The following is a 20,199-nucleotide window of genomic DNA, read 5'->3' as shown; positions in this document are numbered from 1 at the left end:
ATTGCTTAAAAGTGGTAGCAGATGGATGGTAGGTGGGACCCTAAATCTGAAAACAGGGCTGTAGAAAGCTACAGGCAATTGAAGTCTTCTAGTCTTCTGTATCACACAGGGAATTGTACTGCCAATCTGTGAAGATCATTAATGAGGAGTTAAGTGGCTTCACAGAGAAGTGATCAAGCTGATACAGTATGCCTGGAGTTTCAAACAGCATTAGAAATCAAGCTTCCAAGGCATAAAAGGAAAAGTCCTCTTGTTAACTAGTGTCAAGTTAAGTGAGAGGGAGCAGGAGATACAACATGCAGTCAGTGCTCACACTTGGTGAGCTCAGATCCCCAAGGCACATACACTGGAACTTAATCACAATTTGCAGAAAAGGCCAATACCTTTGTATAGGTGACAAAAACTTAATTCTCCTACCATTCAAGACTGCTAAATTATGATTTTTTTTTCTGTATTAATGGAATTTAAATATTCTCTGAAGAGACACCTCTACAAGAGAGGGAGAGACTAGCTACAGCTAAATTCTGCAGAATGTCTCTGCACTATATGAAGTCAGCAATCTTCTGTGGTCAGCCTGGCAAAGACAGTTGTAGATCAATAGCATCTGCATCATTATTTCATGCCTGCTCCTCATTAGCAAGACAGCTCGACAATCACAGAGGGATGGTGGTTTACAGTGAGCAATGATTAGGTCTGTCTGAAAGTCAGACAGGAAGCCAAGATCGTCAAGTGAGGTTGAACAGTGGCACTGTAACTCCAACTCTAAATGCAGATATAAACTAATTGTGTCATAACTTTCTCATAACATAATTGTGTCATAACAGTTGGTAGAGAGTAACAGATAAAACTCTTAACCTACTGTCATGAAGAACAGCTTGGGTTTTTTTCTTTGGGTTTTTTTTTTGTTTTGTTTTTTTTTTTTTTTTTTTTTTGTTTTTTTTTTTTGTTTTTTTTTTCTTGTTTTGTTTTGTTTTTTGGTTTTTGTTTTGTTTTGGAGTTTTTGGAGTTAATTTGTTTTGGTTTGTTTTTGTTATTCCTTCACCCTGGTAAGAATAAATTAGTGTTCTTTCAAACAGGTTATCCTGCCACAGTAAAAAAAGTACAAATCTGTTACATTTCATGCCATGGAGAAGAATAGCAATATGAGCATATTATGCAGGAAGAACAGCTGCTTCATCCAAAATATTTTAACTCTGGGAAAAAAAAATTACTTATTCCATTCAGAAAACAGAAAAGCTTAAAAGGAATCTGGGAAATTACCAGCTGAATCTGAAACTCATGTGCTCCTTATTGACTTCCGAGCATTTTGGATTAACTTTGTGGCTGCTCATACAAACAGCAAATTAAAAGCTCCTTCAATTTCTGCCTATGCAATGTATTCACTGACTGTGGAGCCAACCTTCAAATAAAAAAAGTCCCCTTATGACTTAGCTTTAGCAGTGCCTTTTAGAACCAGTTATGAGTAAATCAGAAGACCTAGAGACTGAACCAACCTGACTGGACTAAGAGCAGAGCCATACATTTACCATGACTTTCAGCACCAGTATCACAGCTATTCCCAGCAGTGAAAATTAAAGTACTCAGAAGTAATGTTTGTAAATTCCATGAATTCCAAGAAAGATCTTAGTTGCTGTTTGAGGGTTCTGTGTTGTCCTCCTCCAAAAGTTAACAAATTATCTCCTTACATGACTACATTTGGAAGTGCAAAAATATCTTGGTCTGCAGAACAGAGGACCTTGTTGCATGCAATACTCCTAACTCTTGGTATACCAGAATTTAACATCACACCAGTAAGTACAGCAAGGCAGTTGTAAAACAAATTTCTCCCTTACATTTTATTTTTCATTTCAAAACCAAAAAATTACTTAAATGAGAAATCTTCTAAGATTGTAAGACATGTCTTGTACTTAAGGTTTAATTTGAACAAAATTATGAAGAAAGTTTAAAACAAAAGTCTGTCCGAATCCTGTGGGATAAATCTATCATATTACAGTTTCCTAAAGATACTTTCATACAAACAAAAAAATTTTCAATACTAGCAGTGTTTTTAAGGAGCCAGCCTTATTTTTAATAATCCTTTACAGTCAGTGACTTATGGAATTAAGCATTCACATTCAATATTATTATTAGGGACTTAAAAACCCAAAAGAAACAAAAATATAACCACCAACAAAAAAAGAGCAGCACTTAAACAGTTATTTTAAAATCAAGTTTTCTGATATTTGTAGCTGTTTTACAAATGACGTTGATATTTGACTGAAACTCTATTTGGCTTGGGTTTCTACAGATACCACAGTGAAAAAAAAAAAAAGCATATGACATTTCTAGCACTTTTAGGTATTTCATATTAATTCTAGTAAGGTAGAAATTGTAGGAAGTTTAACAGAGAGCATCTCATGGCTCTATTTGCAAGTGAGCAGCACATATAGTTATCAAGGGGTAAAGTATTCAATTTGTTCATTTTTAGAATGATTCACATTGGTGACTTTATCTAAATGAACTATTATGTGAGTAGGATGTTTTAGGAACTACTCAGTATGATAGCATATTCTTTAATTGTGATTAGTTAGACTTACAAATGATTATGGAACATACAATGTGTTGCAGCTTTGGATCATTACCCATGGAAATGTAATTCAGAAGCACAAACAATAATTATTTCCATCACTCCTTCTACTGAAACACAGCTTTCTTTAATTAGAATACTGGTAAGTGAGCACAGCAAATATAAGATGTTTGAACAGTTAATCTGATAAAGAATTAATTGAGCTTTTAACTGAGGAAGTTTAATCCTTCAAGCAGTGGGCATGCACTACCTTTGTAGCACACTAGCATGTGCTACCTTTTTAGGAACACCCACTAATGTAATGGACTAACAGATTATTAAAGGTATATTTTCTATGGTGGCAGCCAGCCTCTGGGGCCCTCAGGCCTTTCCACACCTCTCAGCAGCAGCAGGGAAGAGACCCACATAATACGGGAGAACCTCACCCTGCTGCATCCCATTCTGTCCATTGGCAGAGGTTGGCTATTGCCACAGCATCTTGGGATTTAGGAGACAAATCATGAAGTTTCTCCAAATCTGATGAAGGCAGAGCATGCTGAATTGCACTCTCTAAGCCACCAGAACAATTGTTTAGGGACATCGCTCTGTCTTGGACTGCAGATGTCTAACAGAGAGTGTGAGAACCAGCAGCAAGCATGGACAATGCCCTTCCTGGCCTGCAAGAGCTTGGTATCCTCCTTAATAATAAACCTCTTCTCTGTATGTAAGAGCCCATTTTACTTTCATTACTGAGTCCATCAATTTTAGAATGGGCACTCGCATCCTTTATCACCGATGTTCCACTGCAAAGAGTTCCATTTAATTACCCGTTGTGTGAAACACTTTCTCTTGCTTCAGATGCCTCCTCATTTCATTTGTGCAAGTGTTTTACTGGAACACGAGTGCTGCTTTCAATCTAGCTGGAGAGGTGGTGATAAACCTGCCTCTCTGAGGATGAAGGAATGGTTGAGAAGCAATGACTAGGTGTTATTTAGGAGAAACTATACACGTTGATTGAAAGTGAAACTGTACATTAACAGACACAGGGCATAAACCATCAACATACATAGGAGATCACCAGCACTGATGAAAAAGGATTAAGGCATTTCTTGGCAGACAAACTGCCACTTGATGTAAAGGCCCATAAGCATTCATCTACCACGAATTATCCTCTGCTTCTGTCAGGATTGGTTAATTTAAGTGTACCAATAGGTTATGCTAGAAAAGTCCACACCTGTTTCCCAAGTAGATCTCCAGTGAAAAGAGAAGAAACATAAGTAAAACAGTATCTAGCAAAGATCCAGAAGCCAGCTCCCAAGCACCTCTCAATTTTTTTCAATACTGTTAAGTGTCTGACTGCATTTTTCTCCCCCAAAATTACAAGACAATTCAAATAATAAAACCTGTGCATTTTAAGACAAGAATGTCTTTTCCATACCATCTACACTCAGCACAGATCCATGTGAAATAAGCAGGTAAGTCTAGTTAAGACATAAAAGTATCAGAGGAACATTGTCTCCTTACAACTGCTTTGTCAGGTACATGACTCAGCAGTACCTGCTAAAACAGCTTTAATATAATGATAAATTTTAACAAAAATTAATCACGCACAACCATAGAATTTAAGTAATTTAAAGGGACAGGTTCAAAACAGAGCTCTACCTAGTATTTGGGAAATTTACTTATGAAAAAAATTGGATTTGTGGAGTTTCCACAAATTGCTTTGGATTTAAGGAACAATAAATTCAGCTTATGGTTAAAGAGTACAAACTTGTGTAATCCTGCAACAAAACACTACATTCAGGGACAGAAACAAGAATTTAAAGTAGTAAGATTAAAGACTTTTCAACTGCCAAGCTAAAACTTGAAAATACCACAATACGTGTCATTTAAAATGGTACCTGTGACTCTTTTGGCCTTCTCCAAAAATATTACACAAGCAATTGCATTTAGACAAAGCTCTAAGATGAAACTGCATCTTCATTATCTCCAGAAACCATGACAGGTAATAGAGATTAATGGGTTATTAATGCTTTAAAGACATTCACATGTATAGGGTTTATAGTTGCCTTTTTTTTCTTAACATGCCTTCTTCATATGAGTTGAAGCCTCAGGTTCAGGTAGGCAAACAGAAAGTAAGAGTTTAAATCAGTTCAAGGGTACACTTGAAACCCATTTGGGAAGCAGGAACCTGATGCACCAAACCTACCACTACCATAGAGTAGGAACTCCATAATTACACACTCTAGCATGAAGTCCCGTGAGATGTACTGGCTGTGATTCTCACTCAGGAAAAGAACCCAAAATATCATTTAACGCTTAAATGAAGTAATAGCTTTAGGACTTAAAGAAAGCAGCAGCGACAGAAGCAAGAAGACCCATTGGACTGTCCTCCACTGTACAAGCCATTTTCAAAGTTTTAAACACTGGATAAATGAAATTATTTAATTTGAATAAATAAAATTATTAAAATTAAATTTAATTACTTATCTAGATTATGATATGTCATATAAACCATCTTACTTCTTCTCCTGAAAGATAGTAAGCTGAAAGTAGTCCACCGACGAAACGAATGTTGACTTCAAATACGGAAATTTCAGCATTCTGTTGAAATAAACATAAATTTATTTCTGTAGAGGTTTATTTTTACATATATGTATATATTAATTATATATTAATTATATATATATATATATTATATTATATATATATATATATATATATATATATACACACACACACCGGTTTTAAGGCACAACAACTGTAAATAGCAAAACAGAAGATGTAGCGAAGGCCAGCATAAGAATTTAAAGCATTTCCTTTTCTTCCTCACTTTCACAAAATATCCTCAGCCTGCTCAACTTTTCATCTCTTCTGTTGGGCTATAAGGCTTTCTCTAAATCCACATATCTAATGTCCCACACTACCTGCCCTCACACCATCTCAGACAGATCATCAGTATTGATCAAAATATCCTATCAAGTGTTTTCCTACTTCAGTCTAAGTGCCGCTTACTGCAAAATAGAAGGTAACACTAGAATGAGTTAATTACATGCTCATTAAAAAAATGTAATCATTATGTGTATTCACAAGGAAGAAGATGATCTTTTGCTATTACAGTGATAGCCCTCTTCAAGCTGGTGTAGATGAATCTTTTACCAATGATAAAGACTTGGTCCAGCCAGTATCTATCTCAAAACTCAAAGCACATTCTTCCCTGCCTTTTGAAATTTGAGCATAAATGAGGAATCGGAGTCTCACATGCTTTTGTTCTTTATTAAGTCAATTCCAATTTTACCCCAACACATAACATTTAATCCGCTCGAGGCATTCAGCTGAAAAGTTGATCTAGTGAAGTTTCTTAATTTTTGGATTTTTTTTTTACTACTTTTTCTATTTCTGTATTTCTGCAGGTAAAAAGGCACCCAACAGTGTCCCAAAATTTTGGGCACATAAAAAAGATGTTTGACTTTCACATGTCCTGGGTTGCTCTTGCTTCTACTGAGTCACTTTTCCATTTTCTATTTGCCAACATACACTATAGCTATATTTAATATAAATCAATGCACGGTGGAGCTGATGGATTTTCTTCTGAAAGGCTTGCAGGCTTTTTTCATTCAGCTAGGTTTTGTGCTTTTCCAGTTTAAGCATTAAGATGTCAGTTTATGTAGGAGGGAAAAAGTTGCTCCCTGTTTTCTATGGATTTTGAGTTGTAGTAAACTGGCTTTACAGAAAAAACAAACAAACTTGCACTAGGCTACTTAATAGAAATATTACTTCATGTTTTTCAGTTTCCAAGGTGCTCTGATTAAGAAAAGGTATCTAGACACATTGCAGAGCTGGTGAGATTTTGTAAATTGTAAAGGTAAAGGCTTCAAAACACACTCTCAGACTTGCTACAATGCTCGTTGGTTTACACTCAGGAAATCAACTTTTCTCCTCTAAAATGTATTCTACACTTCCCCCTCTAAAAAGAGGATATAATTTCCATTCAGAATTACTCTGATTAATATATAATTAATATAGTGTATATGTGTGTGCCTGTATAATTTTTTAATACACGTGAGCACAATTCAAAGGGGCCGACAAAGTAAAGCCATCACACACATCTGACTCCTGAAAACTCAGACTGGCATCATGGGCTGAGACTGCAAAATTATCTTGCTGTTATGTCAGAACATAACATTCTTACAAGTTTATTTTGAGTATTCTAGAAATCTGCAGTTTCTCTTCTGTCACTGCTCTCCCCTACTGGTCCTCCCCTATTCTTTCTAAGAGAAACAACAAAGTTTAATTTCTGCAGCTTAATTTCTGTTTCCAAAATGCCTTTTTTTTTCAAAATCTGTTATTTCTCTTTCCAAGTGTTCAGTCATTGTCTCACTGAATGCAGCAATAAGGCAAATGGAAACAGGTATTCACCTCAACTTCAACATTCCTGTGCAGGCTTTTTTATTATGCCATGATCCATGTTAAACCCGGGGAGAAGGATATGAAAACATTAAAATTCTCTAGAAATCTGAACTAACTAGATGATGCATCTGTTCACTTGCTAAGCAGGCTTCCTGTGTAGGAACTACAGCACATGTACATTAAATACAGAAGTCTACCTTAAAATCCAACACATAATACAGCTAGTAGAGAATTGATTTGACTAAAGAAAGGCTGATCTGACCTTATCTGATTGAAGAAAGGATGATCAAATGAGTTAAAGGGGTGGCTTCTCTTCCATGGAGATTGAGCTAGCTGAAACTCCTATGAATAGTATGAGAATATGAATATGCGAACCTTCTTCAAAAGTTCAGGTTCTTTCCATTTCAATCCTGAGCCTTAGCACATTCCAAGTACCTTTCTTTGATGTGGGAATGTTGAAGCTGTAAAGAGGTAGGTGTCAGATGAGGAAATGAGTTAATCAGATATCCCAGACACTTGTGTTTCCTTTGAGAACCGAATTAAATTACTTTTTGATTTTCAATTGCTTGAAGTAAATTGAGTGCTGTATGACCTGAATATTTTGTCTCCAGAACTTCACATTTGCCTTTCTGGATTTAAATATGACCACTTAACTCACAGAACCATTGCTATCTTTCAAGGAGTGCAAAGGCCCCTTAAGGAAGGCTCAGTATGTGTGCACTGACATCTGCTTCTGGAAATCAGTTACAAACAAAAAGACTAGGAAGGAATGCAAATAAAGATTTTACTGCTGATCCACAAAGATCAATTGCACTGTAATATTGAACATGTGTTGAAGGGGTGATCTTTCAGAACACTTCTTGAAGGCAACCATTGTTCTAATGTTATCAGATTCCCAATAGGTCACTTGAACCTCTGAACCTTCATTTGAAATATTTGCCTCTTACCAAAATCTTTATGCAAGCCACTGAAGCAGAGAAACACTGAAACAGTAATTTCATTAATGGTAGATTTGAAAGCTGTATGCCTGATAGTTACTCTTAAACTCATTGTACCAGGTTATATTATTCTCAGTACACAAATAACAGTAAGTGGAAAAACAATTAAAATTTTATAATTTCATGTAAAGAAAACACCTCTACATGGAAAGTTTGTGTGAAAAAGTAGTCTGTTAAGAAAAATGAACTTGTCCTAAAAGTAGATGATTTCTGCTACACCAACTTTACCCTTCTTCCTTGTGTGATTTTTAAATTTTTTGTATGATATGACACATAGAAGATGCCACACCCTGATCATTACCCTCTTTTCATATATTTAATCATCCACATACAGTTTGCACAAATAAGTCCGTATATTTCTACTTAGCAGTTAAATATTAAGTAAGTAAGCAATACTGTTTTTTTTTATTTTGCTCTCAGATCAAGCTGTATATGAATACCTTATGATCTATTTAACGGTACCAAAATATATCAGAAAAACTTTCATCTGAACTTACCAAAATTACTACTTCATCATCTGTAGAGGTGAGAACTATTTTTTATTTCAAATTTAGCCTTCTCCTTCAAACAGTTATGGTATCACTTACATAGCAAGTCTGTGAGAAGTGGTTGAATTAAGTCCATTACTTCTAATGGGAATTCTGTAAGGTAAAGTGACTGGACATGTATATTTCAAGATGACTAAGATGTTCGCTTTTTAAGGTACCAAGGGTAAAAGACAGCTCTGAACAACTGGATAATATAAGTTCCAATTTTATGGTCTTTACATTAGTACCCCAAATAGACTGTGCTCTGTATGAGAATATCTGAAACACCTTTGTTAGTACACATCTCATCTGCACTAACATCTAAACATCAGTTTGATCTGGTATTTGCAGGCCTCCCTTTTAGAAAGGATTCTGAAAGTCTGTAGGTACGTGGAAAAGAGTTATGTGTATTGGGAATAGCTTGTTTTTGGTTTAATTCCAGGGCTTTTATGTTAATTGCTGAATGCAAGTAATGTGGTCTTTCATCTTATATTTATTCAATAATTTATTGAATATTGAACATTTATGGTTCACTATTTGAACCATAAATGGAATAGTCCAAGTAGTATACAAGATCCAGAGAAATTGTGACTTCTGATCACTGTACTTGGGAAAATATAGAAAATAAAAAGCAATGTATGAATCCAATATGTGGTGTGAGAGCAAAGCTGTGACAAGTTTTTGGAATTTCATCTGGTTTCCTTGATTAGCTTCTAAAGATGAAATTATTTTGACATAGACATACAACATACTTTACATTGCTGGCTAGGCATATAACACCAAAGTTATGTTAAAATTCCTTTTTAAGTAGAAGAAAGCCCATAGCTCAGAAACACTCAAGATCCTGGAGAAAATTACAGATATAATTAGAAAATACTAACTGTAATACTAGTTAGTATTATACTAACTCCTTTTAAAGAAAGGGAGAGTGGCAATGCCTTAGCAAGACCCATCTTCAAAAACAACAAATATAATCAAATGAGGAGGGGGCAGGCAGAATAAAGTGCCAAGACTTATATTAGTTACCCTGTGTTACTCTGCATTTCTATTTTATTTGCAAATCTATGACAGGGCCAATTTGATCTCAGCTGCATCTCACCACTTGACCTCACCCTTCCCTAAACCAGAGGATTAAGACTACAACTGGCAAACTACTGAGGCTTCAAACGGCTCTTATATTAAATTTAATATTGAAAACATTGTTCAGACAACAAACTACTGTCAACTGGGCTCTTCTGAAGGCCTTTCCCTATTGAACTCCTCCAGCTTCCCAAAAATCAGTATTCCTATCCTTCTGGATCATTTTGTTAATGCATCTCATTCTTCATATTCTTCCTCTCCACATTCACAGACCAAGGCCAAAATGATTTCCATCTGTATTTTCTCGTGGGAAGTCACCCTCCCTTACAAACGCAACATTTGAAACACAACACTATTTTATTTATCCAGTGTTAGGTTCCACCTGGCACTCACCAGCAGCACTGGTTACATGTTCTGCCACTCAAAATTCAGCTGGAGAAAATACTGTGCGCTCTTTACACAGATGAATGTATTCCCAATGAACAAATCACCATAATTTATATTTGATAAAGAGCTTACTCTCTTAGTTTTTATAAAGATAACAAAAAATAACTCCACAAATCCCAACATATAATTTGTTTCAGTCTTCTCTATTGCAAAGATTCCTTCCAAAACTTTCTTTCCTTTGGTTCTTCTGTTCTTGTACTATCAAGAGTGTAAAGAACTTCAGCCATTACATCTGCATTTCCATCTATTGTGCCTGTGTACAAGGAATATAGCAACTCCCCCCATGCACACATACCATGGCAAGCAGCCCATATCCTGCAGTTTAACAAGCTGTGCAAGAGAACACCAGGGACCTTATACTGAACAATACTGAATAATGTATATAATTCTAGACTAAAAAGTGGACACAAAGGGCCCACATTTCCTGTGAAATGAGATGAACTTGCAATTATTATTACTATTAAATAATAATATTCCCCTGTTGAAGCACAAAGGTTGGGAACAGCAACAAATCCTAGCATTTTCAAGCAGCCTAGGAATTATGATAGAGTTGTGGATAGTATTACAATAGCTCACTTTCAACTATTGTAATTAAACAAGATTTTAAGTATCTGCAATTGTGGGGAAAAAAAGTTTAATTCATATTCCACAAATGAAAGTTACTGGCAGCTTGCTAAAATATTCAGTTCCCAAAGACATGGGAAACAATCTTAGCAACCTTTTTATCCCAAGTGTCAAAGCCTGGTTATTGCATAATATGTTATTTAACCTTGCTGAAGTCCCTGCATGGCAAACTGCAAGATCTTCAACAAGCACAAAAATAAAGTGCTACTGAAGGCATTAATAAACTCTAGCAGCAAAAGCACTGTGTTTAGTAATGAATTTGCAGGATCTCCTTTTAGCCCATCAAAATAGGTTCTTATACATAATCAAAACAAAATCAAGTCACTTTGAAGTCTGGCATTTAGAGTGTACTAATAAGTTATGTGGCAAACTAATAATCAAATAGTCCCACAAACTAAAGAACCATTTTCACCTGCTGGCTTTCTTAAGATTTCTCTCTGACCCACGACTTTTTTTTTTTCTTTTCTTTTCTTTTAAATGGGAAAGCTGTTCCAAATTGTTGTATTAGGAAACTTCCTGACTTTCTCACTTGAGGAAGAAAAACATGAAGAATAAAGAGCCAAAAAACTATAATGTTTCAAGTCAAAACATTAGGTTGTGGACTGTTAAATACAAGTCAATCATAATACCTACAGTTTGAGAATAGTAGGATTTAGATTAGTAAATGCTGAAGTTTGAAATAAGCAAACTGAAGTCTGGAAGTCTGTCCTGTTACTGACTACCACACCACAGATACAGCTGAGTCAATGATAAATGCTGGAAGCCTTTGCTATTCTCGGACCTTGGAAAGGGGATATGCTAGTCTATACATGACAGTAGAAAAAAAAGCCCGTAACTTCAAATTTCTCCACTTTCACCAGTATAATAGACATATCGCTCACAAAACTTCTAGGTTGCATGAAGCTGCTGACCAAACCTCTTTGAAAGATACTCAGATTTGCTGAGCTAAGCACAAAGATGAAAATCATAAGTGGTAAGTTAGCCTTCAAGCTTCAAAAGTGGCATACAAAATCAGATACAGTGACTGACCAATGCTTAAGAGCATTCACAGGACACAAGACTGAGGGTACCCTCACCTTCTTACTCAATCCCTTCTGTTTATGCAGTTTCTCAATTCATTAGTACCTGTCTCTGAGGGCAAATAATGAAATGCCCTTCATACTTTCCCAATTACCCTCTTATCTGAACAAGTGCATGGCTTTCTGCTCCATACCTTGTTCCCATTTTGATCCTGTCTGGCTACACTTCCATCAGACAGCTGGTCAGTTGGTCAGGGTATGAATTCAAGCCCTGTCCCATGTACAATTTGATTGCTAGCACCTTCTGGTCTTGGTGGGGGCCCCTGTTGTTCCAGTCAATGCCCAGACATGCTTCAGGACACTGTGCAGACCAAGGACTGCTCCCAGGAGGCAGTACAGGCAAGACTGCCCTTTTGCACAGGAGTTCAGCAGGGCTGAAGAAGAGGGGGATGGATCACTTAGTCACTCATCCTAAAGATACTGGGGTGTGTTTGGGCGTAGATGCAGAGCACCATCAATTCCAATGCTTAACAACTCCCAAACCTTCACTGCTGTACAATATGGCTCAGCTCCTGCACCACTACTCCCCAACACCTGACCCCTTCATTTGCCTCATCAAGAACCCTTTTCTTCTCTCTCTCTCCCCAAGCATGTATTCAATGTTATTTGGCTCTTGAACTGCAAAGACGAATAGCTTTTTCCTCCCCAGTGTGAAGCAGAAGTGGGGTGGTGGTACAGAAATTCCTTCAGAAAGCTCTCTGTGTGTGTGTGTGTGCAGCTTCTAAAATAAATAAGAAAAAATGAGAGCAGAGGAGCAAGCAGTATACATAGCTGTAGCTAGGAAACAGCCAAGCTCCCTAAAGATCCCATGAAAGACTAGTTAGTTCCCTTTTCCTGCCTTGTAACCTGCTGATACAGAGCCCAGCCCAGCTGCTGCAGCCTTGGGCTGTGCACTGTGAAGGGGCGTGTGGGCAGCAGCCTGTGTGGGGAGGTCAGAACAAAGCCTTGGCTATATTAATTAGAAGAGCAAAGATGAATCCCCCAGAGAGATGAAGTGATTTAACAGAGAACAGAGCACATATCCATCGTGCTACTCAAAGCTAAGACCACGGATTTAGCCACTGCAAATGTCATCTCTCTACAAAAGTATGACTACATCTAATATTGACAGAATCAGAAAATGCAACTTAATTCCTGAAGGAATGGCTCAGTTTAGCTCAAAGTTCTGCAAGGTTTCAAAAAAAAAAAAAAAAAAAAAAGTCAGCAGTTGCGACATAAAAAACCTCCAAGCATTGCAATGTGGATATCTCAGTTATAAAATCACAGGGCTACCAGCTGTAGCTGTAATGAAAATAGCCTGTGTTATACTCCAAAAGGGAAAGCTTCTAAACATACCCACTGACAAGTTTACTAAAATGCACAGGTTTGCCAAGAAAGGTACTGCTGACTTAACTAGAATTTTCCTTCAAAATCAAAACCTATCTTTGGAAAGGTAAAGAAGAGCAACCCTGACATCTAATTCACTGAACTGCAAGATTGAAATCTAATGCCTAAAGAAATGTTGCCATTTCCCATTAAGTCATCTTTATTCCATAAATCCTTTCATGTGGATAAACTAGTGCTGACTTTACCAAGTGACACCAGGTAACTTTTATGATCAGGTGTTGAGAGTGGTGTGAGTGCTGGCCAAATATTCTGGTGAGCATCTTCTGGAGTGTGTAAAATTTTCCTATATCCAGCTGCCTTGAGAGAGAATATAGGGAGAAAAAATTCTGCTACAGAATACAGTCACAGTAATTTTTGCAAAGAACATCTTAAAGAAAATTAAAGATTTGAAAGATATGGTTCTAAGAATAAATGAAGAGAAAAACGTATCCTACTCATGCAAATAAAGGCCAAATATACTGGTTAAACAGTTGCTGCCCAGGAAATGATCAGAAACATCAAACACAGGTTTATACTACTCAGAAGAAATAACTCTTAAGGATTTGTCAGTGAGTCAGTTATTCTAAATAAATCACTTTCATGGGACAAAGGTTTCTAAAACAGAAGCAAGTAACAGAGTACATAACATTTTTGCAGAATATATCACGTAAGGCCTGATACATGACAAATGCTTAAACATAAAAGAGAACTGCTGTTCTTTAAACAGATAAGGTAAGATATGAATACAAAGCGGCATTTGACTCTAAAACCTATACTTAAAGTGGAAAACTAAAGTGCAAGTTGAGTAGCTTCCAACAATCCAGCCATTAAACAAATGGACATCCATTTTTAAATTTGGCATTGCAGTTATTTATTTTAATTTCCTTGTTCCAGTTTGGGAAAATTCATCTACTAGCTGCTGATGCCAATGTAAGATTCAATTACATATGATTATGAAATATTATGAAAATAACTTTGTGAGGTGTTGGGCCCCAGGCTGCTATTTACAGGAATATCAGCAACAATATAGTGTTCATGACGCATGTCAGTGTTATCTGTGAGGTTGCCTTGGTAAATCTGCTTGACTCCAGCATTGAACAACTAGTGGAATACAAAAGTTCTGACATTTTCTTAGCTTATAAGCATTACTGAAAAAAACCCAGATGCATTAAAAAGAGGAAATGTAGGCAATACCATCTAGAAGTTACCAGTACCAAATATAGCAAGATTTATGTAAATTCAAAGATTTTAATGTTAATAATGTAAATCACACTACAAAGCTTTACAATGCTCCTCCAAGTAGAGCTCAGCTCATCCTTTTAAGTGGAGTTTGTTATTTTTTGTTGTCTTATCCTGGTTTTTAAACATCTTGATAATACCAAGCTAATAAGACAGGAATTTAGTATTACAAAAATACCTTTAGGAAAAAAATTCTTATGCACAAAATAAAATTAGTATGCCATTCAGGCTTCTGACACTACACAGGAGCACTGTTTAATATCCTCTATTTACATTATAAATGTAAATATAAATGCATACTAAATTACTGCTTACATAAACTATGTAATATCCACTCTTATTAACTCCTTCTTATAAGGGTAATTAATTCTCAAGCATGGAAGAGACCCTAATTAAACCTCACTTTTGCATAACTTATTAGAAAAAGTACTTTGTTTTCAGAAAGTGTTTCTAACATTAAGCGTGTTAACTACAAGAGCTTTTACATGCTCAGTGTACTGTGCTTACTTTACCACACTGATCAGAGCTGCATCATCAGCTCGCTGCACCCAACAATAAATCCTCTGGCTCAAAAGAAAAGGTAAAAGAAAAAAAAAAGATAAAAATACCAAACCCAGGACTTTGCCTTTAACTGAAGAGGTTCCTACTTGTTCAAGGCCTTTCTAGAATAAAAGCTTCAATAATGAACTTTGATCTCAGCTGCATATTTGCCACTTAATAGGGTGATTTGCACATGCAGCTGTGAGGACCTGATGCTTTGTAAACTAAAGCAGCTCAGTTGTGCCAATAGTTCAGCCTAACTCATGATAATCAACTTTACTGGAGTAGACAAAAGAACCTAAGTAGTATGTATGGCATGTGTCTCTCAATAAACTAAAATCTGTGGAAGATTTCATAAAGGGAAAATGTAAAAAGTTTACATAATGAAAAAATTAATGCTTGACGGGTCCCAATTCTTCTATCCAGAAAACCTGAAAAGGCTGTTTTTAACTTTACAATGGCAAATACTCTATTCCCTTTTTCCTTCCTTCATTCCAGCACATTGCCTTCCATCTACCTAAATCTCTCTGATTGAAAAAGAGCATATAAGCAGAACAGTAGATTTCCTATATTAGAGCTTCCTGCCTTGTTTTATCTATCAATGATCTAAATTCTTTAGCCTTGCATTATGCTTGTAATAGGAGAATCCAGTCCTCATTTGGTTCCTGTAGACTAAATAGAGCATTAAACGTTAATCAACAATGCTCCTTACCACATTGAAATCCAAGTTTTTTTCAACCCACTCCTTGGCTTCCTTGAACTCCTCTTTCATTTCCATGATGTATAGTGTATCAAGGGCATCCACGATTGTTGCTCCTTGTATGTTACCTGAAATACACAAAGAGCCAGTGATTTACTTTCCAACAGAAGACTTTTCAGTTAGATCTAATTAATTTAAATTAATTCTAATGTCAAAATCCAATTTCAATTAATCCAATTAAAAACTGGGTGCATAAGCATTCAAGTGGTAACTAGTAATTCACAGCCCTTACTTTGATTCCCATGCCACAACAAACATCATAATATTTAAGTATTTCCTCCACTAATTAACTTTTTGAAGACCTGTTCTAATGCACTGCATTTTCAGCCATAATTTTCCATTTTAAACCACTGATAGAACAGTTCACTGTAAAATGACATAAAACCCAGTAAATCTCGGTAACTGAGAAATTCCTGTTTCTTCCAGTTTGTAATGAAAACAATCAGCTGCTTTTTTGTTTTTATACTCAAAAAGATACGTAATGCTTTAAGAAGCTGGTGAGTACTGATCCCATTTTAGTTAGGAAAGCCCTTTAAGAAGTACAGTCTGCACAAGACAGCACTGGGGGAGACAAAGGCAAACTTGCACACATGGATTTGTCAGCTCAGGAGGGGCTGCAAGGCACTGGTTTTTAGAGCAAGGCACTGGTTTTCAGAGCAAAAATGGCACCTTTCTACCTCTGTTACAGAGATGAGTAAGAGCTAGCCTTGACCTAACACTACAAGATGAAATATCATCAGTATGTTGGCTTTGGAACGGATTAAACGTTCATCATCCTGTACTGAAAGGTTAATGCAGATGGTGGAGTTCAAGAAAACACAGTCACTCAAAATACTTTCCCATGCTTACTTCAAATTTACCTTGACCTTTACAAAACACCATTTTTATCTAGGAAGAGTTTCAATTCCTATTTATGGGATAATGTCAAAAATTCAATTTTGACCACTCTACTAAGACTTTCACTTCCTAACTTGGCTCCCGCAGTTTTCATAATGAAATAAAGACCACTGTTATATTTTAGAGAAGACTCTGATACAGAAGGAAACATTTAGAATTACAAAATAATTTAGGTTGCAATCAACAGAGAAAGTCATTATGTCCAATCCCTGTCTCCCTCAGCAGGGCTAATGAGTCAGGTGAATAGCTGACTACACATTCCGGAATTGATTGTACCAGGGGAATAACAAGATAGTAGCTACAACTAATTAAGGAACTTGATTATCATCTTGTCTCTGAAATACCTGATGAAAAAGTAAACTTAATTTTATAAACTTATCAAATATCAGAATTCAATTTTTCATATTTAAGAAAGAAAGCTACTATATCAGTCAATATAAAGCGTTACTGCCATCATGGGTTTCTGCTTCCATATAAAACAGAGAGGCAATTGGAGAGCTCTATATAGCAGGATTGACATAATTTCCTCATAATTTCCTTAAATTAAGGTTCCAGGTAAAAAATAATTTTCCATTTCCACCATCTTAAGCAAAACAGTATTTGATGTTGTTACAATAGTTATTTGGTACATTTAACAGAATCAGATACTTGCTCTATTTTAGCAGCTGTTTATACCACCTATTTTTGGAATGCCACTTTCCTACTCTGAAGGAAGGAATCTCTACTTTTTCCCCCAGATATTCCACTAATAAAACTGCAGCATACTTTGGTAAGAAAAACATAATATCCTCCAAGAGCTTATTTGGAACTTGGCTGCCCTTCTCTAATATTAAAGGAAAAGTATTCCTTCAAACTTGGCTAAGCAACTTATATTTTTCCTGAGCTTGTGAGAAAGTGAGAGTGGAAAACTGCTGGAGGACATCTGCTCAAGATCACTACTGCAAAAGCTCTGGAGATGTCTGGTAACTCCATACAATAAAAGCAGTTCCTAGTGAACCTTTACAACTGAGCTCTACTTACAGCAAAATCATCTATAACCTGACTTGCTTCAGTGGATTGTGATAGGCTCACCATGCAAAGACATTCTTTGTGATAATCCTCTTGTAATACAACTAACACCACCACTAAACAGTTAAGCTTTCAATTTTAAGGATTAGTACTTGAGCTGCAACACACTACTAAGTCAGAAGAAAAAGAGGAGAAAATAAGGAGAAAACTTATTGAGAAATTGCCCTTGGAGTCACCTATTTATTATCTGGCATATGTGGCCTGCTTAGGGCAGAGACTGAAAAAGTGCTAGAATCTCAAGCAGATCTTACTTTATTTGAAATTATTTCTGCGATTATTCTGAAGGATCCAAAAAACAGAATAAAACAATTAATGTAACACTTAGTGAAGTTTGTCTCAAACAGCTGTACTTCTGAGTTCTTGATAAAAGACAAAAGAACAAAGTCAGTTTAGAGGCCAGAATTATGACTTGTGAACAACTGCAGTTTATGCTCAGTCAGCCAACAGAATAACTTAAACTTGAGAGTAGTATGGAAATTGTGATGCTGAACAGCTCATTAATAACCAGTCAGACAAACCAGTGGTGGGGTTGGGGGAAGGAGTGCAAAGAAATTAAATGAACATTCCTTATTATAGGATAAGACCAAATATTTCACAAGCCTATATAAGCTATGCTTCTCAAAGCACAGCATATAAATTATTTAATATAGTTATCACTGTTGTTCGTTCCTACACAACATTCCCAAGGAATTACACAGCAGTCATGGTCAACAAGAAGCAAAGATTATTGCTAGGTAATTACAGTACACACTCGTGACAAAGAATATTTGGACAAGAGGACTGTTTTCCTATACATCTACAGTACTGCTACAAATTTGACTAACAGTGAGCACTGTGTTACAGAGTGTGAGCCAAGTTGCAGTCACCATGGTAGAGTTTTACAGCTGCCCTAGGCAGGAGGAGGATATCACACACAATACTTGGATAAAATTCATAGACCTCAGGTAAATACGGATAAATTTTGCAGATAATTAAAAAAAAATATATATACACACTCAAAGTAGAGAAAATGAACTTAAAACTCATAAAACGTAAGCTCAAAGGGAGTAATTTTGACAAAAGAGATAACCAGATGTACAAGCCTACCAAAATGAAGAATTATTAGTCTCTACCAAAACCTCCAGACCAAGTACTCATATATACTCCATTTTACTTCTGTTGTTAACCCTTTATTTTTGTCTCTCCTTTTTACAGCATCATTTACTCCAAGGGATTAATAGAGAACACATGAAATAGCCTATTATTAACTCAAAAGAATGCAAAAGAAATCAGTCAACACGGAATTTCCAGCAGACAATCGAGAAACATCTACATAACTTCCTTTCCAGTTTAACACTTTAAATCTTAAGCAATGATCTGGAAGAAAACAAAAAAGAGCATATTGCTAATAAGATTTGTGGACTATTAACCACAACAGCTTATTAAAAGCACAGGTAGCCTATATCTCCTCTGGGTAACGCACAGTCAGCCCATTTAAACTGCATGCTTTTTAATATCTAACAGTGCCAGTGTATGTGCATGCAAATTGCGGCGTGGGTTTTTGCTCTCCCCGGCTGCACGCAGCTCTTGGGAGCCCGGCTGTGGCGTAGCTTCCACGTGCTGCCGGGGTTTGCTGCCGCGGGTTCCCGGACACGGCTCCGTGTCTCGGGTGCGTGGGCTGGCCAGTCTCTGTTACCGTGCGCTAGGGACCCGGCAAAGAGGAAGGAATTTGTCCATTTACTCCGTGCTTGGCAGGAACGGTTTATTGGTCACACATGGCACGGTTCGGTGGAAAGACGCGACCGCTCCCAGCACTCGCATGGGAGCAAATGGCGCCTAACTGCCAGCGGGATAGGGCTTTATGGAGGGGCGGGGTGAGAGGATCCACGGCCTGCCGGCCAATAGGGGCGGCTGCCGTGGCGGTGACGCCAGCAACAGCGACCAACCAGAGAACCCCGCAGGGGCGAGCACCGAGCCAGAGCGGGCTGAGCGGGATTGTGTGGCTTGGGGTGGCCAGCACGGGGTTTCCCGGGGCCGGACGGCAGGGTGCTTACAGGAGCGGCACAGGGGTAAGGATCCGGCAGCAGGCAGCATGGGGCCAGAAACCGCGGGGGGGAACAACACGGGGGAAACGCGGGATTACAGAACTTGACTTATTTTAACATAAATTAAAAACCCTCATCTAAACCCAAACTCCGGGATGCAACATCAAATAAAAGAAGAGATTACATTAGAGAATGCAGTAGCATCTCAGGACTGGGCAGCAAGAGCAGAATAAGAAGAATGATCAGAGGATGAATAACTTTGTATGAGTTTCCAGGATGCCACTGCAGGGAGAACTGCTCTGGATGTGAATGACAACCTTATTAGCACAGCTCTGTGGCTGAGCTTATATGGCCATATTGCTTAAGAACCACACCTGGCTTATGGCCAAACCCTTTGGAGCATGTACCAAAATAAGTTCTCACTTGTCAAGGCCAGGCTTTTAAATATGACCAGAAGAATCCGAAATAGAATACTTCAGAGTCAATGCATGTTGGTGCACTTGATAGTTTAAAATTTCCTCCCATCCTTTGCACACCAAGCTTGGCATTCGAGAATACACACAGGTTGGACTAAAGTAACATTTTGATTTGTGCTG

At 37.1% G+C, this 20,199-nt stretch overlaps 1 protein-coding gene across 1 annotated transcript in view; it reads right to left on the bottom strand.

The window, feature by feature from the left end:
• MAN1A1 (mannosidase alpha class 1A member 1) overlaps positions 1 to 20,199 on the bottom strand; it is a 139,105-nt gene that overhangs the window by 76,497 nt on the left and 42,409 nt on the right. The window contains exons 3-4 of the mRNA XM_053938058.1: positions 15,567 to 15,682; positions 5,069 to 5,149 (exon numbers count right to left, since the gene is read on the bottom strand). Of these exons, the coding sequence (XP_053794033.1) occupies positions 5,069 to 5,149; positions 15,567 to 15,682 (197 nt within the window). The remainder of the gene's footprint in view (positions 1 to 5,068; positions 5,150 to 15,566; positions 15,683 to 20,199) is intronic.

Source organism: Vidua chalybeata, chromosome 3 (genome assembly GCF_026979565.1).
Source record: "Vidua chalybeata isolate OUT-0048 chromosome 3, bVidCha1 merged haplotype, whole genome shotgun sequence".
In the NCBI taxonomy this organism is placed as follows: domain Eukaryota; kingdom Metazoa; phylum Chordata; class Aves; order Passeriformes; family Viduidae; genus Vidua; species Vidua chalybeata.
This window is presented reverse-complemented; position numbering and strand designations above follow the sequence as displayed.